General features: G+C 36.6%; 1 protein-coding gene across 3 annotated transcripts in view; it reads left to right on the top strand.

Moving 5' to 3' along the window:
* LOC138128683 (glutamate receptor ionotropic, kainate 2-like) overlaps positions 1–27,380 on the top strand; it is a 229,656-nt gene extending 202,276 nt beyond the window's left edge. The window contains exons 8-16 of one of the 3 annotated variants that reach the window (XM_069044893.1): positions 31–186; positions 901–1,104; positions 4,262–4,465; positions 4,525–4,629; positions 11,680–11,937; positions 15,435–15,632; positions 18,653–19,043; positions 22,252–22,505; positions 24,521–27,380. In XM_069044893.1, the coding sequence (XP_068900994.1) occupies positions 31–186; positions 901–1,104; positions 4,262–4,465; positions 4,525–4,629; positions 11,680–11,937; positions 15,435–15,632; positions 18,653–19,043; positions 22,252–22,505; positions 24,521–24,625 (1,875 nt within the window). In that variant the 3' untranslated portion in view covers positions 24,626–27,380. Of the gene's footprint in view, positions 1–30; positions 187–900; positions 1,105–4,261; positions 4,466–4,524; positions 4,630–11,679; positions 11,938–15,434; positions 15,633–18,652; positions 19,044–21,830; positions 22,127–22,251; positions 22,506–24,520 lie in introns of those variants that run through there. The other 2 variants (XM_069044897.1, XM_069044901.1) reach the window with 2 other exon arrangements.
* The last annotated feature ends 234 nt before the right edge of the window (positions 27,381–27,614 follow it).

Genomic DNA, 27,614 nt, shown 5'->3' with positions numbered 1-27,614 from the left:
ATATTTATATTAAAAGGAGACTGATTCCAGGCCGAGCCTGCGCTCATGTATGATTCGGTGTATGTTTTCGCTAAAGGGCTCTCCGACATGAATTATAACTATTCCATAAAGCCAATGAACTTATCTTGCGACGTCGAGAAACCCTGGGATGATGGATTGTCCCTGTACAATTATTTGGACTCTGTGGTAAGTCGATATATTTTTTTAAAGCCGCCTCCTCGTCCTCGCGGCGATATCCTGACAGATAAAAAATAGAAAACCGCATCACACCACCGCAGACCAATCCAATTGGAAATAACGCAGAAATAAATTATGACAGATTAAATTTACATGTTTCCGCTTGTGGGATTCGTGTTTGATGTGTCACATGCCTCGGATTGTCATCTCTAAATGCTACTCCCATTCTGCAAGGCACAATTCCACATGTGCACAGTTGATGCAAGGCAAATTCAATACCATAATAAGATGTGAATGGTTAGCAAGACTTGTGGGGTCAGAGGGAAATCTTTCCGGAAGTTAAATTATCTGCGGTGCAATTCCGAAACAGTTGTAAACAAATTTTAAATTCTCTTCTCCGGCGGAGAATTGCATCAGACTCCGGCATTATTTAGAATTATCCGACCGCTAATACGAGCCGGGTACGGTTCTGGTGACATTTATTCAGCGCCACAGTGTACCGTCTGCAATTTACGTAACATTTTCGGGCGAATGCTTAAAATGCGGAATGCACGCGAGAAAGTTGGAAATCCTTTTCCAGTTCCTTTCACAACTACAACCGAACAAAACACATCAGAACAAAGTTTTTTCCTCTTATAAGTATGTGAGTTAGCGTGGCCCTCGTCGATGTAAATATTTTAGATGACACGCGATCATGAGGGAAACTTTCGTGTCTCATTTCAGAGGAAGCTCCACAGCTTGACTGGGAATATAGAATTTAACGGTGGCAAGAGGTCGAACTTCAAGCTGGACCTGCTCAAGCTGAAGAAAGAGGAGATCCGCAAAGTGGGACAGTGGACTCCGGCTGGGGGCGTTAACATCACTGACCCCAACGCTTTCTACGAAAGTCACGCGCCGAACATAACCCTTGTCGTCATGACTAGGGAGGTAAGTCATTTAGTTAACCATCGCTCTTGTTGGAAATATCGCGCCAACTTACACCCTCCCTAAATCATCCTGATGCATGTTTTACAACTCTTCCACGCTACCTTTGAGACTGTTCTTGCATCCGTTTTGGATTTTTCTTGCGTGGGAATGCTCCAACATTAGCTGCCTTTCTCCAAGAGGGGTCTTAATGTTTTAATTGCGAACGGGGGCGCCCTCTTGATTCCTCCGACGCTGGTCATTGACGGGATTAAATGGAAAAACTGTGTTTTCGGGGGAGATAAAAGAGGAGCGTGGCAACCTAAAGCCTTCTTAGCTCAAGAAATAATACCACCACAACCAATAATGAGCTTCTAGTTCCGCAGAGAAATATTATTACACTTTCCTAAAAACAACTACAGCACACTCACAAATATTACATCATAAATGTTTCCGATCTGGCAACATTCTAATAAATCTTCTATATTCTACACAGGCACACCATTATTATTATTATTATTATTTTGCCTGTAAATGTAATACCCAAGTGTTGCATCATGGAGATTCATTTTACAGTCGTTTGTATATCTGGTTGCCTACCCATTTTGCGAAATTTTTAATGATTTTGGAGGCATTTATAAATGACAAATCTATCTTTTACCAGATTTAACAGATATAATAGAGAAATTACAGTTATGTCGTTAGTAGATTGTACTTTATCACAATGTAAGAAGACACGTTGAAATGTAGCCAGGACGACTGTGATAAATTATCTCCGCGATAAACCTTGCCTGACTCTTGAGGCACTCATTTTTAATTATATTTTTCATTAGTCCACTGACATAAACTGAGTTCAGTCCCGTCTTTGCCGTCATAAAAACATTTCGATTGTTTTGAGCAAGTAGACTTGGTGGAAGGGAGGCCAACCCCACCGTGAAATTTATTAATCCACGAAGGATTCGCGAAACAGGCAGCTCTAGGTAATTGCAACGAGATAACTAAAAATACAGTGTGTTCATGAATACTCGGTGTTAATTAAAAAGGCCTGTCAGGAATTATTGTTCGTAAATCAAAAAGACAAAAGGGCTCATATTCACGGATGACAACGGAATAATAATACACTGGTATAATGTAAGGCATTTATTACGTATTATGGTAATTTGTACATATTTTTCCGTGGCCAGGACGTGACCCGAATGTGCACAAGCTTGTAAATCAACGTGTCAACACGGTGTAAACTGAGTGATTGTAAAAAAGTTATTAAGTATCAGGGAAGTAATTTATACGCTTGAAGCCCAGGGGTAAAAATAGAATAATAAATCAGATCATTGCGAAAACCTAATTATTTGTGACGGGTTTACTTCGCGGAATAACTCAGATTAATTATTTTTTCAATAATTCTTAGGATCAGGTCACGGATCAGAGACTCACAGAGAGACATCTTGACGACTCAGCACAAAGAAAAGCAATAATTATGATACTGTGTTTCCCGTTTAATCTGATAAATTCCCTCTCGATTTTGTATTTACTCGAGTAATCCAAGATATTTATTATCAACGTCATCGTCAAAGAGCTAGCCGTATAATTACGAGAATTTTATAATGGCATTTTGTTTCCGCGTTTTAAAAACAAAGCGAAAAGGGAACTTCAAAAGCGATACCAAAAGATTTTATGGCACTGAAAGGCCCAATTGGTAACGTTGAAATGATTCCTGACATTTTGAAATTGTATGAAAACGGTACAATAAATTATGGGGGCGAATACTTGGGAACAACAATGTTTCAAAGACTTGCAGTGTTTACAACATTCACGATATCTTTTATGATTGGTAGAGTTATGTATCTCAACTCTTCTCAGGTATCAGAAATGTTACTGAAACATTTTTAACAACGAATAACCATTTTCAAACCAATAATAATTCTCTCAACTGGTTGGTTTGGATTTAATTCAACAATATTAAGTAGTGTATTGTGGGTTGCATTTTCAATTCCGACGGACTCATGTCTCGTGAAATACCCTGTATAAATAAAATAAATATATATACAGCGTGTTTCTGAAATACGTGTGTTAAGTTTAACTGGTAATAGAACTCGTCAAAAGGAACAAATTTTCTATCTACCATTTTGCCGAAAAACGATGTTTAATTCTAAAAAAAAAAATTGAAGAGATTTTTCACTAAAATAGCCCTACGCCACTAAATACTGCAATGGCTAATTGAGATCAGCACTAATATGAAAAAAACATCCATTTTCATCCAAAAAACGTGTTTTAACGTCGAAATCGAAATTCAAATAAATCTACCCGTGTAGCAAAAAATCTACTTCGTAATAATCTGGTTGTTTCACGTTTTTAGGTAGCTTAGTTTTGGAGATATGAACGGTTTTAGGAAAATTTTTCTAGTTTTTTAAGCCATTACGCAACGTTTTTCGCCAAAATCGCAGAGAGAAAAGTTGTTCCTTTTGATGAGTTCTATTACCAGTTAAAATTAACGCACTTATTTCAGAAACACCCTGTATAATATATTATTCAGGTTATTGTGTGAATTGTCCTAATTAAATTGGATAATTAATTTTTAACAAATCAATTAAATGATCTCTATGTTGTTCACCATAATTACGATTAAGAGGTTTTAATTAAACAGAACTATGATATATTTTTTAAATCGTAGCTAAATAAGTTTCCTAAATTTGACAAAGACGTTGTGTTCTTCATTATTAATATTTTATTATTTTTTTTTAAGTCAGCTGTCAAAGTGTTGTCAAATTGGAATCAGAAATTGAAAGTAGCAAATAGTGTATTTCGTAGTGTAGGTTGACAGCGTCGAGCCGTTCAAGGTTATCGGCGCTGTCATTCCTATCATTACTTTATCACTACATATTATCACTATTTATGCGAAAAGATTCTGTTGTAGGAGCGCATCAAATGCTCCACAAAAAATCTCTGGCTGCACAATTATTGAGCAAAACTAGCTCAATTATGCTCCTCCCTTTGCTCTCTCACCCAAACTGCAGTTCGCTAATCCAATTAATCCCTTCAAAGTCGCCATCGATCCGCCAGCAGGGCCGATCCGTCACGACTCCCAACATGTGGACCTCTTTCGGACGTTTAATTTGTGATAAACGACGTGGTTTCTTGGGGATCGCATTATATTTTATCTCATGGAATTATTCCGTTCTTGTAGGAGCGGCCGTACGTGATGGTGAAAGAAGAAAAAAATTTAACCGGAAACGCCAGATACGAAGGCTTCTGCATAGATCTATTGAAATGTATAGCAGGCCAAGTCGGCTTCCAGTACTCGATCCGGCTGGTTCCAGATCACATGTACGGCGTCTACGATCCAGATACGAAGGAGTGGAACGGGATCGTCCGCGAACTCATGGAGAAAGTGAGTAAGAGGCGGAGGTTTGGTGCGCCTCACGTGTTGTTTCCTCTTTCTTCTTGCAGAGGGCGGACCTCGCTGTGGCCTCCATGACAATAAATTATGCACGAGAGAGCGTAATCGACTTTACTAAGCCGTTTATGAACCTCGGCATAGGAATCCTATTCAAGGTAAGGTATCCGCGGTGCTCTGCGAGAGAAGAATAAATCAAACGACTCTTTCCCGCTCGATATCCGCACCTCTGACGCACGCCGTGTCTCGATGACATTTTCATTATTTTAACATTGATTAACTATTCATGCAAATTGCGCCCGTCCGTCACTCAATCCGGGGGTAATTTACCCTCTCGCTGAACAGTTTACCGACATTCGCATTACATATTTATATGGCGGCCGATCGCTGTTCGATCACACCAATCGTCATCCAGCCTCATTTACATCAACAATTCACAAATCATCCCACCAATGCAAGATTGTTTAATTAATTGAGTCGTTAAAAAACAAAATCTCCAGAAGAATCGCTGTGCGGAAAGCGCGTCGTCACGTTGCGTAATAGATCTTGATTAATTTTTCCGATTCAGATTGGGTGCTCACGTTGCTCGGGTTTGTTTACCTAATAAACATACGAAACTCAAAATCAATTAAAACAAGGAAAGGGGGAGAAAGAAAAATATATTATGGAGAACGTTCCCGGCGCCTCCACCAAATTTGATATCCAAGACGAGCTGATTGAAATTCTATGAGATGTATCAAATTACAATAAAATAAGCCTGCTGTAACATACAAAATTCAATCAATGGCAATGTTGTAATATACAGGGTGTTGCAAAATTAACGTATTTCAAGTCGGGGGTCTTGTAGGGAAAAATCTAAGGACTCTCGAAAAAATAAAATAAAAAATATAGGGGGGGGGGGGGTCTTTACAAAGATATATGGGTCTGAAGGTTCAAATTTTTCATCATGTTTTCTTCAAATAAAAAATATAAATGGTTGACATTCATTTTGAAATATTGGTAGGATGATTATGTAAAATATTAAAATATAAATGAAAAGACATTTCTTGAAAAAACAGCTTTATCTCGAAAAAATAAAAGTTTTATTTTTCCAATTTTTGTTCAAAAGGGAAGTACAACAGAGCTAGAATATTAATCAGGTACTTTTGAACAAATATTGGCAACTTTGACATTTTTTTCAGTGACAGCAATTTTTTTTAAACATTTTTACTTGATCAACAGGATGTCCCCTACTAAGCCCCGAACTCGGAATACGATAATTTTAAGACACCCTGTATATTGGGGTATTTATTATTTACTGGAGCCACCTGTGATTAGCTTTTTGAATGAAAATTTAAAAATTAAATTGTAAAATGCGAATTATCTAGAGTAAAGTCCAAAACGCAATTAAAACTTTATTGAGTAATCCATTACAAACGCAGAGGAAATGTAAAAAGCCAATAAAAAACAACATTGAATTAAATTTTATATTTAGCTACGAGGGTTATTTGAAAGCTCCCTACCTGATAATAAGATGCAATATTTTACTTTTAAAAATTCCTTTCCTAATTCACCAAAACCCAAAAACATTAAAAACAACTTAACAATTTATAAACAAGATGAAATAAAACAGAAGCATCTCTCTACACTTCCGTCCAATTCATATTATTCATCCCCATATTGTGTCATAAAATATGACATTTGTTCGCCAGCGCCTGAAAATTTTCCTGAAAAAAAATCACACGTAGGTACACTCTTTCACGTTAAATTGCATCCACTGGGACACTGTACGGTCGCCATTTTTTACCAAAATTAAAACCCCAACATTTGTCAGCACTACCTCCTGCTGTGCCACTATTTTGATCATGAATTTCAGTCGGCGGCGTCGCCCACATTTCAGCTAAACGTCCTGAAATTATAAAAATTCACATGCCACACGCTCTGAATACCGAGTATGCACAGCATGGTGCACGTTTATTATGCAATGTGACGACCGGATCTTCCATAACATTGTTCGTTGCATTTCCCGGAAGTATTCCCACCTTTCGGCCTGAAAAACGACCACGCAAAATGACAACAAGTCAGGAAATTAAAAGCCGCGTATGAAAAATATTTTCAAACTAATTAAATCAGGCTGAAGTGTAACGTTTCATTTCCTCTTCCTCCGTCACATATATCGTAAGGCATCCGTTATTAAAAGTACAAAACGGACACGGGGAAAAAACTCGATTAAAATCTCGTTTTTTCGGGGCATTTGCGAAAATCCGGTTAAAATTTCGATAATTAAAACGTAAATCAGAAGGTTGCGTAATGGGAGTAGTTTAGGCGATCGTTAATTAAAATGTACAGCGTCTTCTTAGCGTTAATTTTGTATTCACTGAAAATTATTGAGGTTATTTGGAATCTCCGAAGACGTTATGCCATAGCTATGCCTTCCTTAATCCCAGAGCAGTTGTTAAATTTATTGCATGGTCCCTCTGAAAGCTTAATTTATTTAAATTGACGTTGTGCTCAGCCGAAGCACAACAGATTTTATTACGTTTGCAGTAAAACTTATTTCGGAATTTGAGGAATTGCATCTGATTTATTCAAGAGACAGGTACACGCAACGACGGAGTTAGAATTAAGGACAAATGGAGGAAAATACAAATTTAAAGACGTTTTAAAATAGAGAAAAGCACCGCATTAATTACAGCACAATCAGGATGATTAGTATTTTACTTTTGCATTAAGAATTTCGTTGTTCTTTGAGGGATTAGCAACGATCTAAAGATGTAGAGATTGTACTAAATTGCACCATAATTCATAAAGTATGATATAAAAAGAGCTTGGGAAAATAGAATGGAATAGAACGAAATTTTTCAATCCGATTGGGTAATTTTTCACAAAGATTGTATTTAAAATAAGAAAAAATTGATAACATTTATCTCGTGCTGCACAAAAATAAAAAGGAAAAAACATAAAACTAGAAAAATGAAAAACATCATCGAAACAGTTTCTCTTCGAATTTAATTTAATAATCCAAGTTTTCGAAAATTCAAAATAATTATGGTCCTGAAAGCCTTTCCATTATTTTGTTATTTACTTGAAGGCCTAAATGTATAAGAAAGTTATGAAATATGTAAGTGAAAAAAGAAGAACGAACTTCACGAAACAATGAACGAAAAGATAAGATAGAAGGTGGAAGAACAAGGCAACTTTCTGCAAGTGAAAAAAATTTATAATTCGAGTGCTGGATGTGAAGAAAGAAGTTGTCCAGAATAAATTTGTAAGCGGAAAATCACAGAGGAAAGCAAAAAATGTGAAAAATAACAAAAGTGTAAAGTTGGCGAACAGATAAGAAGCTGAATAATATAATGCATATGTAGATAATAACAAGCAAACTCTATCCAAAAAAGAATCTCCTAAAAAACTGACAAGAAAAAATGACGAATATTTAAAAGAGAAACTAAATCTGTGGCGGTCGTGAAAAAGTAGGTAAGTCGAAAATGTTAATTTTTCAGGGCAACGATTCAAAATTCCACATCATTCCTAAAATCCTGTAATTAAATAGAAACTTCTTTCTATCTGTACTTGCTTTCAATATAAGTAAATTTTAAACTGTGAAAATCTGAATTATTTAACTCCATGATTTATTATTAAGGTGTAAACATCGTTAACTCATTTTTGAAATTATTTGACTTACCTACTTTTTCACGACCGCTACAGAAATATTAACGACGAAATGGTCTTCAACCAAAATCAAATATTTATTTGAATAAAAAAACAAGTTTTAGCCTAGAGTAAAGATAATGATTATTTGAACACTTGGAAGAAAAGAAAGTTGTCGTAGGATAAATAAATTGAATCTACGCGATTGAAGGCCTTTTAGATTAATCTTTTATTTAAAACTAAATACCTAACACTTGATATAAATTAAAACGGAGGCTAGAAAGATTTAGAATGTCTCTAGTATAGTTTAATTTTAAAATTGATATTATTGGAGATTAAATTGGTAGGTACTTGATGAAATCTATTACTTTTCCCAATAATTCATCTAAGTGTTGAATAGTTGGAAGATATCCTTAGCTAGTAATTAAGAAAGCGACTACAAAGACATCAGAATGATTGGCAGATTTACTACTTGTAGAAGAAAAGACATGACAACTTGTTGCAACAACAACAAAATGTTCTTCAAGACAATGAAACTAGGAAAAAGGGGAATCTGAGATTTAGAAAAGAAAAATAAAATTAACTGAGAACTAATTATTATAAGTTATGAAAAATTATTACGAAGAAGGCAAATGGAAATTCTGGGAGAAAAGTTAAAAGTTAACTAATATGTAATCCAAGACGCAAATAATGCAGATAAGAAACAACAAGGGCCGAAAACATGGAAAGAGGAATAAAAAAAGAAAAGAAAGTAAAGATTTAGAACATAAAAATTATGTAGACAGTGACAAAAAAGTCCCAGCAAAAATCAAACTAATAAAGACATAAAACTGAGGGAGAAGGAAAAGATTTAAATGGAAATTCTGATACAATTAACAAAATAATCGGTGAAGATCTTACAGATGAAGAAAACAAATTCCAGCCAATACAAATTATGATATTTTTCGAGAAAAAGGAACTAAAAGTTTTTCAAAAAAAGTTTGGGAGCCACTGAATTTTATGAAAAAATGGGTCAAAAAAATCATAGGAGACTTTTTTGTTGTCATTTAATTAAAAATTAAATTCCTCGAAGGATACTTCGCAATGCACACGAACCTTTGTAAACGTTGTGCAGCATCTTCGCGATTTTGGGCTTTTCAAAATGAATAAGTGTTGTCTTGGCTGCCAACGAAAAGATCGCATTTAGTTCTTCACGAAATTGAAAACCAGCCACGAACAAGTAAAGTACGACCAGAAATATATTGCGAATATGGCTTAATTGCCCGATTAGCTTTTCCCAGTTTTTACGACACTCAACCCCAACAGCCTGTAAAATGATTTACCTGCTAGACCCCTTGCAAAGAACTGCATCTCCAGTAACCATTCTCAACATCTGATTGGGATTACTTTTATTGGGGTTTGCGGTAGGGCTGTTATAAAGTACTCAAGGAGTCAAAGCCATATTCGCACTTATTTCTGGTCGTACTTTACTCGGAGTCTTGCAAATCACCTGGGAGTTTCTCAGTTTGTAGTTTGGCTGCCAGTTTAAAACGCTGTTCAGGAATTCTGAATCTAGTTAGACATTTTGAATCTAGTTCGGCTTTCTTGGATACGTCGTGCTGAAGCTTGCATTGCAAACGATGGCAGGCATTTTGAGCAACTTCTTTGATGTTTCATTTTATGTTACAGTCTTTTTACTTTCTTGTTTAAGCCTTTGTTGTATTCTAAATAAGTTCCACCCACTATTTTACAAATTTTATCAAAGATTCGTGATGAAATTCAAAAAAATTTAACGATAAAAATCAAATCAAAAATTAGGTTGGTCGTAAGTTAAAACTGCCCGCGAAATTTGAAATTTTTCCGCGATTCCCAAACAAACTGATTCCTTTGATTCTCTTGAAAACCATTAACATTTGTATCGGGTGTTTCTTTTAATTTCACCTCGTAGTAGGCGCTGAAGAGTCGATTGTGAACGCACCACTCGTGTAAAACGTAAGATAAAGGGTCGGTTTCTGGAAACAAATTGAAACGGCCAGTTAGTTAACTCTCCGATAAATTAATAAATAATGTGATTGGTTACTTAACCGGACAGTTAGTTATTGGGCCGTTTCAGAAACCGGCCATTTTACACTGTTTTTCTTTTGGTTTTCCTCTTTTGTCAATTGTATTTCACTATTTCTCAAAACTATTTCCTGTCTCTATTAAATGCCAAAGTGACGTAACTATGAAATATCTTTTGAGAAATAGTGAAATACAATAATTGAGAAAAGAGGAAAACCAAAAGAAAAACACTGTAAACAGCTGATCCTTGATCCGTAACCTGTCTAGTGCGTTCACAATCGACTCTTCAATGCCTACTATGACGTGAAATTTAAAAAAAACACCCGATATAATTGATTGTGGAAAAATGTATTACGACAATCGTCGCTTGTGCAAAGACAAAAAAAAAGACGAAGAAAAATATGCGTTAAATTCAAGTTTTAAAAAATCTGTACATGGGATTTGTCTTGAATATGTCAAAAAATGTCATAGGAAATAGTTGGTTCTAATGAGATTTTATGTCTTTGTGTAAATTTTGTAAAAAAAATAATTCGCCTATTAAAAAAAATCAAAATTTCGAAATAGAATTTCAACCGAGTAGAAAGTTTATGAAAAATAAAATCTGAGCTTTGAGCATTCTAAACTAGTAATAATTTTTGTTCTGTTTTGAATCAATCAACCAAATTTGGAATTTTGTTCTGAAAATTTGCACATACGGTTTCATTGCAATCAACTTCTTGCTATAATCTCTTTTTCATTTTTTTCCAATCGTATATTTAGTTTTCAGACAACCAGCGACGATTGCTGTAGTACACTTTCACCACATCAACGAATAAAAAATGTGTGATGCGATCTTCTCGGTAAACCCTGCATATTCATGTGTCCAATTTGAAATTCGAAAAAAAACCATGTTTTTGGTGTGTTAACAATTAATGTCTTCTGTTGCTAATACGTTCACAGTTATTCTTCTTATTTTACACATTTAGAGAGGAGGCTGTTTTCAAATATTTATTTGAAAACAGCCTCCTCTCTAAATTGTTTAAAAAAAATATGTTGTTACATTAAAATGTGTCTGCTCGTAAACCTTTTTTTGTTATTAATTTTTATGTTTTCAAATCATTTCAATATTTTTCTGATTCACTGTATACAAATTAAACTCGAGTTTACTCTGTACTCGAAGACCACACGTGAACATCAGCTACTCGTGCTATTCTTTCAACTTTCTCGGCCCCTTTATGCGATTATTTATTAAAACCGACTTGTCCGGGATCAAAGACGAATTAACTCGAAATATATTTGTCCGGTGGGGCTCAGTATAAATCTTGAGACTTGCGCAACAGGTTAGGGGCGACATCATCTGGCTCCCTGACCGCACACAACACGCATGAATAATTACGCGGGCCCGAACGAGAGCTTTGATTGCGGTGCGTCCGCACCCCTCCCTCGAAAAATACGCGAAACATCCCCGCCGAAAGTACCCTTTAAATTTTAATTTATGTGCTTAGTCCGTTTGTAAAAGCTGGAATTTTCTATTATTCAGGCGGCGTTAAAATTTTTAGGTACCAACAAGCCAACCCACGCGACTGTTCAGTTTTATGAACCCCTTAGCGGTGGAAATTTGGCTTTACGTTTTGGCGGCGTACATGTTGGTGTCGTTTACATTGTTCGTGATGGCGAGATTCTCGCCGTACGAGTGGAACAACCCTCATCCCTGCCATCAGGAGTCTGACATTGTCGAGAACCAATTTTCGGTCTCCAATAGTTTTTGGTTTATAACTGGAACATTTTTACGACAAGGATCCGGTTTAAATCCTAAGGTTCGAGTGCAAGCTTTTATATACCTAGAAATTTGTTCGATGTCTTGTGAAATTTGAACTTGCTGCATCGACCACTGTCAAGGGTGGGCACCTTTGAATGCGCTATATATTTTTACGGCGGCGGCGGCGATCTCTCGGGTTATCGGACGGCGGCAGATCCGCGCCCGTCCACTAAATAATGACCTCCGCTTTTTGCCACATCCAAATAAAAAACCGATTTCTACATTCTTCCAACATAAGCTCATAAATAAAATATCTACCTTTGTAGTTCCGTTCCATTAGCGTTCTTCTTCGCTTTTTCGATTCGCTGAAAAACTGCCAAGTCTGATTTCCTATTTCTTACCCTGCTGCGGTTTTTGCTGCAACGATCATATTATTCACTCCACTTTTTGCCCCGTTTCACCAGACTACTCTCGCGTAAATTCTTTCCTTTGTCACCAAATTATTTCATTTTTACTCAAATTTCTATTTTTGCGCCACAAATTACATTAGGCACTTCTCCGGCTTCGTCCTTTTTTCAGATTCCACCGACTAACACGCCGTTATAATCGAGTTTCGTTGGAAAAGGGCGCATCCTTGAAAAACTAACCCTTTGCTAACCGTCCGTCTCCCAACTCCGTCCTGATTATTAATCATTAAGCGAAAGCTTCCTTGTTTGCTGCCTCGACAGATTGACAGATGTTTTGTTTTACTTTACAAGCACATTTACTTAAGGTTGCATTGTAGGTTTTTGCGTCTTTCTCGTTCCTAATTTGTTTCGTTTTTATGTGGAGAGTCCTGTATTGAAATTTATCCCAGTCCTGGAACCCATTATTGTTTTCATTTTTTTTTTCGCTGCTATCAGATCCAACTACATATCACGTTCTCAATGGAGCTTGAAGAGACTTACAAGAAAACATTTGGCAATTGTAAAGACCCAACGTGCTTTTGTGCCATAAATTAGAGTTCATGAAGTAATAGGGTTTACGTTAATTTATCTGTTGCTAAAATCTGTCACTTGGAGAGACGGTTTTGCTCGAGCTGCCCAGCTGGCCCTCTGTGAAACTAGGAGTTATAACTACATTTACGGAGTTTAATTACCAATAGCCCGAGACATCACACATGAATGGACACATGTGAGATGTAAACTTTGTTGGCAAAGTCAGATGTGAAGCTAGACAGGTTACTATGAAAAGATTCACCACAAGTTAAACAGAACATTTTCGAGGTAAATAATAAAGGGAATGTTATTCTCAACAAGATATTGTTGAGCCAAATATACCTGACACTATAGCAAATATAAAACAGAAGTCTTTACATGGGAGATATTTTAAAGAACTGGAACAACCAGAAATTAATATTCAGGCTTCTCATGCATGGCTTAAAAAATCAAATATTCACCCTAAGACTGAGGGTTTTATATTTGCAATACAAGATCGTGTTATAAATACAAGAAATTATAAAAAACGCATATGCGGTTTGCAATCGATCATTGATAAATGTAGGATTTGCGGAACTAAAGGGGAAACTATTGAACATATCATTTCTTCTTACACAGTTTTGGCTCAAAGTGAATATAAGAAACGTCGTCATTCGCTAAAATTATACACATGAATTTAGCAGTTAAATTTAACTTATTAAAGGATACACAACCACATTATATTTATAAACCAGAAAGTTGTTTGGAAAAACAATTACAAATTATATTTTGATCGTACAGTTTTAACTGACATTCATATTCAGCATAACATACCAGACATTATTATTTTAAATAAACAGCAAAAGCAAGCATATTTTTTAGATATAGCTGTTCCAATTCACACAATATAACACAGACATATGACACAAAAATTAATAAATATTTAGATACTTTTGATTTGATACTTTGACTTTGTTAATATTTTAATGTTGTGGTTTGGGGATTTTGTTATCTAAGGATATTTAAAAAACGGCATTCTATCAGTGGACGTAGTATGGAAATGTATTGTGGGTTGCATTTTCTACCGCTGAAAGTAAAAATAAAAATGAAAACAAAAACATGCATTTTACGGAAATTCCAATCACTAATTACTTAGGGTCAAATAGTGAAAATATTAATTAGAGTAATTTTACTTGTAATGGTGAAAGCTTCGAAGCTTCTTCAGCGCTCAAACATGCAAACCAGGTTCTGTTTGGATCCGCGTCTCAATCGGTTATGGATTTATCAACTCGATCCCGTCCCCGAATAAAATTCGTGGGAATCGGAGGTATTATGGTCGTAGAGCTTGATCTGGTAGTAAACACGATCCATATGTCGCCGATGAAAGCTATATCTTTGTTTTTTTGTGCGTTATTTACACGAACAGTCGTCGAAAAGACAGCCGAGTCGGCTATTTTCCTTTCTCAACCCTTTGGCGATGAACATATGGTTCTACATGGCAGGGGCGTACGTCCTGGTATCCATAACAATCTGGATAGTGGCTCGGTTTTCGCCTCGGGAGTGGAGGGAGCCGGAGCTGTGCGAGGAGTGTCTCTTGCAAAAATACTCGATCTTGTCGGACGACGGAGCGAGTGTTTCTCCGGGCGGGGGATCATCCGGAATCGGTAGCGAGAATGACGATTCACTTTCTAACGACGACAAACTTATTGACGAAGTAATCGAATCCGTTAATGATCCGTGCCTAAGTCACGAACACGCCGCCGGAAGAACATTAGAAATACTCGAGAACGGATTCACGATAGGCAACAGCTTCTGGTTCGCCATCGGCAGTTTGATGCAGCAAGGATCAGATCTCAACCCGAAGGTATAATATTTGTTTCCCGCATTAATCCCAACTCGACAAGTTTATAAGCTAGAACTCCGGGGGGAGAACCGCTCGTGAAATTGTGCCTACACTACATGAAATTCAATTTCATATTTCATGAGATGAGTGCAGTTTCGCCCGATCTAAACCACTGGAATTTACAAAAATTTTTAATTATTCAAATATATTTCTTGCTAATCAAAATCTTACTTAAAAAATTGCAACTAAAATCTAAAAGAAATTCATTCATTTTTGGCTGTTTCTTTGCAGCTAGAAATTTGTGATGCAGCCAACATTACATTTGCACCGATTATGTGGATTTAAAACTAACTAAAACTAAAAACATGTATTGTTGGTTGCATCACAAATTTTGTTGGGCTCATTACATGTTTGTTGGTTCAGATTTTAAGCAAGTTTATTGGACGAACCGAGCTGGTTATCCCTGGCAACCCTAACACACCACCCCGGCGTCCACAAGAAACAAGTATTGTATCTTCTTAGATAATAAGCTGGCCGCTTGATGAACGCTTTGTACGAGACTCAGTCGGTTAATTCAAACTTGCTAAACTATAACTAAAACTCAATGATTTACTGACGCTATAATTGCTTGGCTGTAGCAATATTTCGGAGACTGTTTATAATTCATCCTCTTATAGTGTAGCTGTGTTACAGATAAGCAAACATCCCGTCGCACGCACAAGACCGAATATATCCTCGTAATAAAATTGGTTTTAGGCAACGTCTACAAGGATTGTAGGCGGAATCTGGTGGTTTTTTACTCTCATAATAATCTCTTCTTACACCGCAAATTTGGCCGCCTTCCTAACGGTGGAACGCATGATTACCCCCATTGAGAGTGCCCAGGACCTGGCCGATCAGACTGATATATCTTATGGAACTCTGGAGGGAGGCAGCACTATGACGTTTTTTAGGGTGAGTCTCGTTTATTTAATCTAGACTGAATCACTGCCTCGTTAACAAAACGAGGACCTTTTTATACATTCACAAGAGGGGTTGGTAGTTCAGAAAACGTTCCACTTTTCTGCAGCCAACAAAGCCAAAGATCGAAAAGGGACGGTACAGGTGCTCACAAAAACTTATTTAACGACTAACAGTTATCAAAACATTCAATATCTGCTAACATTATTCACATAATGTGATTTTTTTTTAATTTACTTTACTGCACTGCGTGCCGTAAAACATTTATTACCGCACGGAGCCACTCGTTACCTAAAATATGTGGGATAAAAGGGATAAATCGCACGTTCGTAGATAAAACGATTTTACCTAACGACAAATTAAGATTGCAAAAATATTTAGTAGTTGGTTAAATTTTGTGTAAACGAGAGGACGATGCGTTTTGTGGAGATAAAGTGAAATCATTAGGAGGCAGGGATTAAATGGGACAGGGTGTAAAACGTGTCCGCTTCAGGAATACAAATTCGAGGTATTATGATTTATTTATGTCTTTACAGCAGCTGATCTTAGCGTTTAAGTTTTATTAGCGCCGCCTTCCAACGTATAAATTCTATCAAATCAAGGTAACCGTGTGACAGTTTTAGAGAGGAATAAAAGTCGGCCCGACTCTGCTGGGAATGATAATAACAACAGAAAAACTTTATTGCAATTGCATTACACGAGTTACGATTTTAACGATGTAATTCAAGTCGCGTACACATAGTAAGTGTCATAAATTGCGGGGAAGACCGTAAATTTTATTGTTGAAAAAGAAATCGAACATTAATTATTTATAATGAAGGAGAGAACAGTAGACCGAAAGAGATCTCTCCGAGGTTGAGGTTAAAGCATGGAAATATGGTTTTCATGGAGCTGAAAGAAATACAATAAAGAACTGGTTTGGGGGAATGTGCGGCTTGAATAACAATACGATAATGCATCACACATGGTGCATCAAGAAGTGCATGCATATCTAGGATGTCGTTTTCGCTGTCATGTGTTGCTTTGAAAGAAGTCGCGATGGAAGGATGAAAATTTAAAATGCATTTATTTCGTGATTCACAACGTTTCAATGAGACCGTGTGTGAAAATAAATCCACAATGGAAAAATAAAGAGGAGGAAAGAGAAATCAATCGAAATTTATTGCATTTCAATGTGGTAACAGTTTCTCAAAAAATGCATAAAGTGAAAAATTACATCATCAATAAATCGTAATTTTTTGAAACGTTTTTTTTTACTATACAGGGTGTTATTGAAATGCGTGACCAAATTTTAACCACGAACTACTGGCTTCATGTAGAATATGTAGAAAATATTTTAAAAATTCTATGTCAAAAATTAAAATGACATTTTTTTTTATACAATTTTTTTTTAATTGCTTTTAGTCTTCTACGTTTTCCCACAACTCTCGTAGGTAAAATTTCCGCACATTTTAAAAATACACCCTGTTTATCATATTTTATAAAACGTACACCAATGCGGTTTCCTTGTTTTAAAGCATATTTCCTAGAGGTTACTTCGCATTGGCGTACATTTTATAAAATATGATATACATGGTGTATTTTTAAAATGTGCCGAAATTTTACCTACGAGGTTGTGGGACAACGTAAAAGACTAAAAGCAATTTAAAAAAATTATAGCCCAAAAAATAAATGTCATTTTATTTTTTGACATAGAATTTTTTAAATATTTTTTCCGAGTTCTACATGAAGCCAGTAGCTCGTGGTTAAAATTTGGTCACGCATTTGAATAACACCCTGTTTATATTATTTATTGCTCTAACTTCCAATGAAAATACTAAATTTCTATAATAAATACAAAAACCAAAATACAGAAAAAAATGTTTTTAATGGAACACTTCTAAAATTATGAAAAAAATGAAGACGAAAAAAATTTTTTTATAGTTATTTGTATATCAAGGCCGCGAATCATTTTTTATCGTACCGAGAGAAAAATTGTCACGGAGGCCGCTTGCGGCCGACGCTGGACAATTCGAGACTTTCGAAGGTGTACAAGACATTTTTTGTGCAAAATATTAAAATGAAATTTACTTTAACGGCCGTCGTTAAAAGCAACGGCCGCGAAATTGGATTTTGCGGCTTGTTTTAGGTACGCGAAGTACTCGTTTCGCGTATGGTTGCACAAAAATGTCTTTTATACAAATGTTTCAAAATATTTCTACAAAAAAATTTCATTACCAAGTATTCTTAATAACCCATCTACGTAATAATTTTCATGTTTCGAATTTTGTAATAACTTAGTTCGCGTTATTTAAGCAACATTTCATTCGGCCTTGTTGAATAAATTTGCGTGGTCGCTTATTCGATTACAGCATCCTCGCAAACAACAGAAAAACAGAATTGCAGTGCATAATTTCATCATTTTTCATTAAATCATCCACAAAATTTTCTATACACCCAATACGTCAAACTGTCACAACTTATCCCAGAAAAATGAAGAGTTGTCTTAAGGGATATTAATTATAGTCCTTCCAACCAAGGACAAATCTCACAGGAATATGAGGCTCTTTGGCCAACATTCGCTTAAGAACTTTCGGCACAAATGCATTTCTGCCGTGCTAATTTATTATTCGTCGTGAATTATTTAAAAGTTATTACCGCAGTGAACCAGAGCTCCAGAAACTCCACCGAACTTGATAGTGATCTAATATGCCTCTCTAAAAGTCATTAAAGTGTGGTAAACACGAGCTTTAGCTGTGGGTGATAGTTAAAATAATAATCCACTTTGACTGCCGTATCACCTGCTATTAGTATAACTAAACTACTTACACCGAACATTTACGATAAGTTGGTTAATCTATGGCAGGGTGCTTATGCTTATTGATGAGGACCCAGAGAGAAAATATTTCAAAATTAAACTACTTTTTATTTGCTCTAAAAAAGTGGTGCATGTTGCGTAAGTAATTATTTCATTACAATGGTGTGAAAACATTAATTTTTTGTACCTATAGAGATTTTTTTTTAAATCTGTGCAGGATTCGAAGATCGGAATCTATCAAAAGATGTGGCGGTTTATGGAGAGCCGAAAGCCCCCGGTGTTCGTGAAGATGTACGAGGAAGGTGTGCAGCGAGTGCTGGAAGGGAATTACGCTTTCCTAATGGAATCTACTATGCTGGACTACGCCGTTCAAAGAGATTGCAATTTAACGCAAATTGGAGGACTGTTGGACTCAAAAGGTTACGGAATAGCGACGCCGAAAGGCAGTCCGTGGAGAGACAAAATATCGCTGGCGATCCTCGAACTTCAAGAGAAAGGAGTGATACAAATACTATACGACAAGTGGTGGAAAAATACTGGAGATGTTTGTAATCGAGATGATAAAAGTAAAGAATCCAAAGCCAACGCCCTCGGGGTTGAAAATATCGGTGAGTTTAAAAAAATATTTCCAGATATATCGACGGCTCGATCTGCCGCTATTTGCTTTTACATCTTTTCCGTGTCAGGGTTTTTTGCCAAACCGCTGGGATGTTTTCGGTTTTTGCTCGGCCACTTTAGTTATTGTTGGGTTTTTGCGGACATCGGGGACCAACACGAATCGACGAAGACAAATTAAACACGAGCGGCAGTCACATTAACATAACGGACCGTGGTACCTAAAGAAAATTTCGGCTGCGACTCGTGCTTAGTTTCAAACAACAAAGACATTCGTGAGCCTGGGAAAATATTCAGGCATTTTGGTACTATATGGACTTATTTATCACAGTTCTGTTATTTAATCACCAATTGTGTTTTAAAATCAGACAAAGTTAAAAAGTCTCTCTTTTAAAAAATTATAATTATATGAAAAAAAAAATCAGTTCTTAAAGAAATTCACACTTTCTTAAAAATAGAAATGTATGATCATTCAATTCTTCAATCTTGATATAAAATAAAATGGAATTTGAAGACAATCTTGTTTAATGAAGAAATTGAGAAGAAGGTCGCCCAGTTGCGACCTCGACTTCGTCTCGGTCTTCAATCTCTGGGCTTAGCACAAAAAGACTCACTTCTACATATAATCCATTGGGTGATTCAAAATGATTGTGGATATGTATGGCAACTATGTACGAAAATGTATGTGGCAAGTGTGTGGGTGGGGTACACTTGAGATTTGTATGACATTTCATAAGCGTGCATTTGATTTTCTTTATATCATTGCACGTTGACTTTTCAATTTTAAAAATTGCGCGACTATGAACTGTCAAAGAAATGTCAACTCTATCCTATCCACACAGTTGCCACATAGATTTTCGTACATAGTTGCCATACTTATCCACAATCATTTTGAATCACGCAATGCTATTATATATTTGAAAAATCATTAATATTTTTTAATTGAAACAAAACAAAGAATCCCCACATTAACAACCAAAATAAAATCAGCTTTTGTTTTTTAAAATTTGTTTTGCTTGGAGACTAATACATAATTAATTAATCCTCCTATCTACTGTTTTCAAGAATTCGTCGATTTATTCTTTGTCCATTTGAAAAAATAAAAAGATTTCTTTAATATACGGCAAAATTTAAATAATTTCATAAAATCCACAGCCAAAGCTGATAAACTAATTCTGCACAGTTGCAACACAACACTGGACACCAGACTGATGAACACATTTTCTAATTTTCCCAGCGGTACAACATATTTTTCTACTTCGTATTTAAAACTATAAATTACAAAATAATTTTAGAAGCATAATTGAATTACTCCGCTGCGAAATTCGAAACATTGCAGGAATTTTATTATTTTCCTGAAGTCGTTACAAGAACCTCATCATAAACGTTTGTTCTGGAATATGAATAAAATAATTTCCTTCGTGCATATTCAGTTCGTATCGATGGAAAAACATTTTACGATAAATGACAAGTCTTTGTGTTGTCGTAACACCGTCACTGACAAGAAATATGTAAATAAACGCCCACTGTTGCATTAGATATGACTTTGGAGTTTGAAAATAGCTATTTTCAATACAAGTAAGCAAAGTAGTGCATTTAATCACGAGGACGAAAGTTGGGCGTCCGAGCCGTAGGCGAGTGATTAAAAGCACATTTGCTCATGCGTGTTGAATCTGATTTTTTCCATGGTCATAAAATAGAGTCGCGGAATTGAATTTTCGGGCAACATTTTTTTGTCACTTTTTGAATTTTGAGTTAATTGCAGTAAGTGTATGCCGCAAATTACTATTTTTTAATGTAAATTAATCAAAATGACAAAAACATGGCAAGAGTAAAAAATGAGGTTATATTAACGTAAACTCTACATACATCATTATTTATCTGCATCACTATTTTTCATAATTGTTAAAATCACTGAAACAGTAACTTCTACAAAATTAGCCCAACAGTTTTTCACAACAAAATGTGGATCAACAAAATTCCAAACAAAAGAGGTTATGTTGTTTGTTAGGCGTTGCGTGTTTTTGATTGGTTTACTAATTTTAGTTTAATCAGTAGTACCAACACGTAATGCATTTAGCATGAAGTTTTCCAGGAGTTTACCCAAAGCAATTTCACGTGTTTTCGTCAGTTGAAATCTAAATAACAAGTTAAAAATTTAAGTAAATTTAAGCTTTAGTTATTGATATTCAGAAAGTAAGTATTTTAAAAACAGATTAAAAAACCTTCAGTACAACATATTTGGGGCCCTCTATCGACAAACTCGCAAAACATTTACTTTGCTCACTAGTGGAAAATATTTTTTCCTCACTAGTGATTCAATTGCCATCTTTTCTCACTATTTTGAGTGGGCAAAAACCACTGAAATTCAATGATCATGGAAAAAATTGTTTTTCGTCCAAATCCATAACAATAATTACGTTTGTTGTTATAAAAAGTCATCAACAACACAACATGGGAATCGACGGAGAGGAGAGCATAAACCATTTTACTGAAAACAGATTCCCCAAATTGTTTGCTGTTTTTTTTTATCATGGCCAAATATCGCCGGGATGTATTTTACATCGCAGTGGCGTAATTCTGTTTGTCAGATAGGTCAAAACAAATTTCTTTTGTTGGATTTTATAAGCCATTTTCGGGCATTAGTCCGGAATCCTGTCAAATATTTTGTTCCGATTCGAATGCTTTATTCATGTGACGCTGTCAATTTCGCCAAAGGACATGATTATGCTTTGTTTAAAAATGGATCGGCCTCATCATCCCATCATCTTTATTTCCAGAACTACCCGGAGTAAACTCAGACACTATTTGAATAAAACGGAATACGTGGGGGAGATGATTTGCCGCAAAATCGATCCGACCATTTTTCAGACGCAGGACTTTTCACCGGAAAATCCAGGACGAAATGGAAAAAATAAATATTTGCAGGGAAATTCATCAAGCGCTTTGCTTTTTATTATTTAACTGAGGAAATGTAGAATTCAATTATTATTTCAGGGGACGTCCGGTGCATCCCGGAGCAGAAAAAGCTGCTGCCTGCTGTTCCGGAGGGTTCAAGGTCGACTGTTACGATTCTTGATTAATTTCTAGTCCGTGGTGAAACTAGTGTCCAGTCGTAGATTGGTCTGAACTAATCTACCATCGATTTTCGTGTCTCGGGGCGCAATTAGGCAAATGTAAAAGGGGCTGAATCTGTTCCAGGAGGAGTGTTCGTGGTGTTGCTCTGCGGCCTGGCTCTGGCAATTCTGGTCGCAATCCTCGAGTTTTGCTGGAACAGCAAGAAAAATGCTCAAACAGACCGACAGTCCCTCTGTTCGGAGATGGCGGAGGAGCTGAGATTCGCTGTTCGTTGTCACGGTTCAAGACAGCGACCGGCGCTAAGAAGATCTTGTACGAGGTGCAGTCCAGCCACGACGTACGTCCCGGCGGCGCTGGACCTCCCTCACATCAACGGGGTAAATGTCAAATCTGAACCCTCTCGCTTCGTAGTGTTGGCGGCGCTGACCCCACTGGGGGAATTTATTTGACAGCGTCAAATACATTTCCATCCGTCATCAGCGTCAAGTGCGAGTTACAGATATCTGCGTCAAAATGCATGAATGGATCTGAAAAAATTAATCTTCGCCGTAATCTGTTCTTGAATCGCGTGTCACTCCCGCCATAAATTATATTGACGCCGAACCTGAACAAGAATAGATTTGGCAGTTTGGAATTATTCGGGTTTTTTCGGGGCGAGTTCAGCCCATCTACGAATTTGTTTCGTTCTCTTCCTTGCATGCCGTTCTCCCTTGCATTATCTAAAGCCACACTTTTTGCACCGAGTATTGATTTGATCGTAAATTGACTGCTGCTTTCAACACAATCATATCGGCGGCGTTAAACAGCTAGCTCCGGCCCCCGTTTTTACAAGAAAAAATTTTTGTGCTACATTAATTACTTAGCGGATTGGAATTAGAATCGGGGGCAAGAAACTGACAGCCGAGCGTTCGGCTAATGCCCATTGTTGGTTAGAAGCCGACACATTTTCCCAACGAATCGCCACACAAAATCTTTACTTTAAGCCGAGGCTGTTACTTTAATCCACAAAAAGCGTACGAGACTAATTGGCTATGAAAAATAAAAATCGACTCGTTACTTAATGCATACGCTTCCTATGCGTCTATACACAGCTTCAAGGTCATGTTGTTTTTAATTACAACCGCGAGTGGAGCTGGAGACGTCGTATCACCTGATCAGAATTGTCCTAACCTATCATAACAAAAAATGTATACCTACACATTGTTGAGACATGTATGAGTCAAGCTACGAGTCGCTTTTTGTCACTCATGTCCAAATACTTTTATTCCACGATTTTACACTCACTCTTTTGCGTTTTAATTTTGTTCTTTTTTAAAATATTATCGTCTTTCTCTTTCTTTAAATTAAACGTGAGCAGCGCTTTGATAGCGTTCGCTTCTGTTACATTTATGTCAAACAAAGCCTTGAACATTAGAAACATCTGATGTTACTTGTCTTGCGGTGGACTTGTTTGTAGAGACGCCACTCGCTCCGTCAACTCCAAAAAGAGCTCTTCCTTCTCTTGCACACTGCGAGAAACTTGTTTGTTCATATTTTAAAAAAATACTTTGACAATTCCGTTTGATCGTGTTGTAAAATTATCATTTCCATTCGCTCTTATCGCACCCAGTGACACAGTATTCAGGCCGGATTAATTTGCCATCTGTTAAAATCATGCGATAATAAAATTTAACAGAAACCTAATGCAAGTGGAAATGACTAAATTATTATTATTATTGTTACTATTATTGTTGCGACGATTTAACATGTGGATGAATTATCAAACGCACAAGAAAAAGAACGAGACCGTTGTGGCTGTAACAAATTCTGGTTGTCTTCTTGGAAAGTAGAGAAAATAAAGAAAAACTCTTTAGGGAAAAGCTCAAAAAGAAATCTCCAAAGAATAACAAAACATAGAAACTCGGCTAGCCCATTACTTGCTTCGCCCTTTGCTAAGTAGGTTAAGTTAAAAGGACGTTTACAAACTGTACAAGTGTTGAAAAAGTAGGAGCTTTAGCATAAATTTGGAGCTTGTAGTTGCGTTGTGCAATTACCATATCTCATGCCAGTTTATTGACTTACGTTGTGCAATAGATTTCCGTTAGAATCTTTGCGAAAGTTCGCGAATTTTTCTTGAAAGCTTCATGTAATAATTTGAAGCTCGTCAAGGAACTTTTTGTGAGCAGAGACGATTAGGCGCTTCATTAAGGAACATATTCCACCTTGAATTTTAATAAGGTTTTAAAAAATTGCCAACTTAGTTGTAATTTCCCGGACAGGAAGGATCCGGCGAGCTTTTCATATTAAAAATTTCAGATGGAGTGTCTGTCATAAGCCCCCCGATTAATCAGAAAATCGGGTTCCCCCTCTCCAGCCCTTCGATGTCAAAAACCGTTTTTCGATTTAAATTCAGGACCGCCTACAGGGTCGGCTGCTTTCAGGAGGGCGTCATCCTGCCCATGATGGACATGAAGAAGTCGCCGATCACCTACGACGTGGACACTTAGCGGCGACTTAACGCTGGGGGTACGTCGACCTTCACGTGCACCTCCAGCGCCATCAGGGACTGCTGCGGGGGCCCCTCCAACTCCAGGCCCCAGAAGGCGGCCACACTCAACTACCGGGCCACGCCGCAGTGCCCCGACTTGGCCAAGAAGAGCGCCACTCTGGGCCGGAACTCCGGATTTTGTCGCGATGCTTGTGACGTTGTTCAAAGCGGGCTCCATCAGGACGTCCCCGATAAAATACTGTGGAAGTTCGATTGTGATATTGGTAGTCCGAACAACCCAGACGTAGTGACGAGGACACTGCCAGACGCCATCGTAAGTAGGACCACCACTTTGTGATATATAGGTAGAAATTTGTAAATTAAATCAAATAAATGGACTGATGTTTGTACCAATTTAAAAAATTGTTAGGGATTTTTATCGATTGACGTTCCGTTCTAGCGAAACAAAATGTTACTGTTACAGACTGACAGATCATACCAACCCACCGACAGTGACGTCACTAGGGCGACTAAAATAAGGACGCGATCTTGACGTTTGTACGGTTTGCTGTCGAAGCAGTTTAAAATCGCCGATGTTTTAAAAACTGGTTTAAACCGCGCGAATTTTTAAATCGTGTGGTTTCATCTTTTAACAAAAAATTTAAAAGTACTAAACTACAAATTTCCTTTTTAAGATTTTAAATACAACAGTTTCAAACTTGGGCTTTAAAAAGAAATTCAATGTTTTATGTGTACGTGCGGTATTCGACACGATTATTTTTCGAGTTGAATCGTTCTGAAGGATTTATTTATTTTTAGGCTTTTACAGGATTATTTTCCAAATTGGAATTTTTCTAGAGACTGAATGGTGCCCCGAAAGGCCATTTCAGCCGTTCGCGAAAAGCAAATTGAACTAGACCAGCCTCCTGAAACACATTAAAATTGAAATTACATTTGCAAGGAAAAATCCAATCTATGCCGGCGACAGCATGATTTGCTCTCTTTCCTCCCCTTTTGCATAAATGGTATTTTTAACATCGACCCTCCTAGCCCAAAATTGCCCCACATCTTGACAACACAAGTCACGTATAACCAAATTCGTTGGTGTTCCGGCATCGGAGTAAATGGTCTATAAAGATTTTTTGGCAAAGCTTTAATTTTTTATGTGTCATCTATTCTTAAAACTTCACACTAACTTACAAATTGTTCGCCCATAAAGTATCTTAAAGAGCTTTTTATGGACGGCCGGAGTTGTTACGTTTGCAAAACGAAGCTCGCCGTCGGGGACACATTATTTAATAGGAAAATATCGCCGAGCGGATCCGGGATTCCGGGCCGACACATGTTTTTCGGTAAATATTTTATTTAATTGATTTATTTTATACTCCGGCGGCTCCGGTTAGACCAGTAATTAATTACATATCCGGCCGGGTCGAGCCTCCTAAATTGTGGACGATGTAAGATTTTATTTCCCCAGAGACTGCTCAAACTTCATTTGCAGTTTAAGCCCGGAAATATTTCACGAAAATGAGCCAGCCAATCCAGCTTTTCCCAAAAAATAAAATAAATAAACACCCAATGCTTTTACTGCAGATATTTCAACACGAAATTAAAATATTTTTCCTCTCTTTGGTGCACTTGATTAAAATTTATACGTCACTGCGACATTTTATTGCTCTTTAAAATTTTCAAAGCTCGCTGCTTTCAACTGACGAAACGAGCAACTCGCGAATCCATTTATCAGTGAGACATCTGGTGAGAATTTTGTGAACTGGGCAAAGTCATACGCAAGTCGGTGGCTATTTCAGCGGTTTGTGTTTTTAAAACAAAACAAATTGTTATGTTTTTGGCTGTAACACGTGGGGAAAAAAAGAACCAGAAACATGTTTCCTTTTATTTACACGTTGTGGCGTAAAAGCAAAATATTTTTATCGAAAATGTTTTTGGTTCTAAAGATCAGGTAGAAAGAAGGAAACCATGAGAAGGTGCTTTATTAATGGGAAAACCTTCATCTAATTATATGAGGGTCTGTAGAAAATACAAAAACATAACATAAAATGTGTGAAATATCACAATGAAATTAACAACTTCGCACGCAACACTTCTTCGACTTCCACAACACATCTGCTTTCTGGTGTTGCCTAAATAAGTTAAAATTTTGTGTAGCGATCACAAAAACCCTAAAACCACTTAAAGCCAATAACTTATTTTAAAAAACAAACCTAAGCAGGGTCGAGCGCGAGTATGACTTTCAATCAGGTGATATCTGTCAACCGTGGCGCCTCTAACGGCATAATCGCCATAAGCAAAATAAAAATTATTAAATCACGTGATCTGTCATTCTCTAACACTAACGAAGTCATTACAATTTGTTCTGTATCCTTATCCGTCAAAATTGCAAATTCACTTTAACACAGTTCATTAATTTAAATAATTTCCGTCCATTATATTTTCACGTTGTTGTTGTTGTTGATTTCTCATTAGTCACAATTGATAAATCTTTATTAACGTTTAATGTAACAATCAAAATTCTTGTTAAAACTTTTATTCAAACAAACACTTATCAATGTTAACGAAATGTTAAATTTGTGTTAAATATCAAAATGGAAACTGTTACATCGTATTTATTATTTTAAGAATTGTTACTCATGTATTCTTACGACTCTAATATTATTAAGACATTTGTCATTTAACAAATTTCGTTAAAGTTGTAACTTATCTATTTTATTGTAATCTAAGAATTGTTTATTGAAATTGATTAGTACTTGAATAAATTTTGAAAATACTTATTGTTAGAGCTTTTTCATTGTGTCGCATGTGGAATCCCTTTTCCTCTAAGGGTAGAGGTCTTGGATTTTCTCATGGGCTATGAGTCATATCTGCGCAAACAACGAATATGGCCTCAAGTACGCGCTACAAACCGACCGGAAAGCATCGTCATCCGCCCTCGCGCAGATATTTCCAAGGTCACAGCCCATGAGAGAATCCAACTTAGCATCTCTCTGGGTCTGCAGGATGT

This window comes from Tenebrio molitor, chromosome 1 (genome assembly GCF_963966145.1).
Source record: "Tenebrio molitor chromosome 1, icTenMoli1.1, whole genome shotgun sequence".
Taxonomy (NCBI): domain Eukaryota; kingdom Metazoa; phylum Arthropoda; class Insecta; order Coleoptera; family Tenebrionidae; genus Tenebrio; species Tenebrio molitor.
Note: the sequence above shows the minus strand (reverse complement) of the source record. Positions and strands in the feature narration are given on the sequence as shown.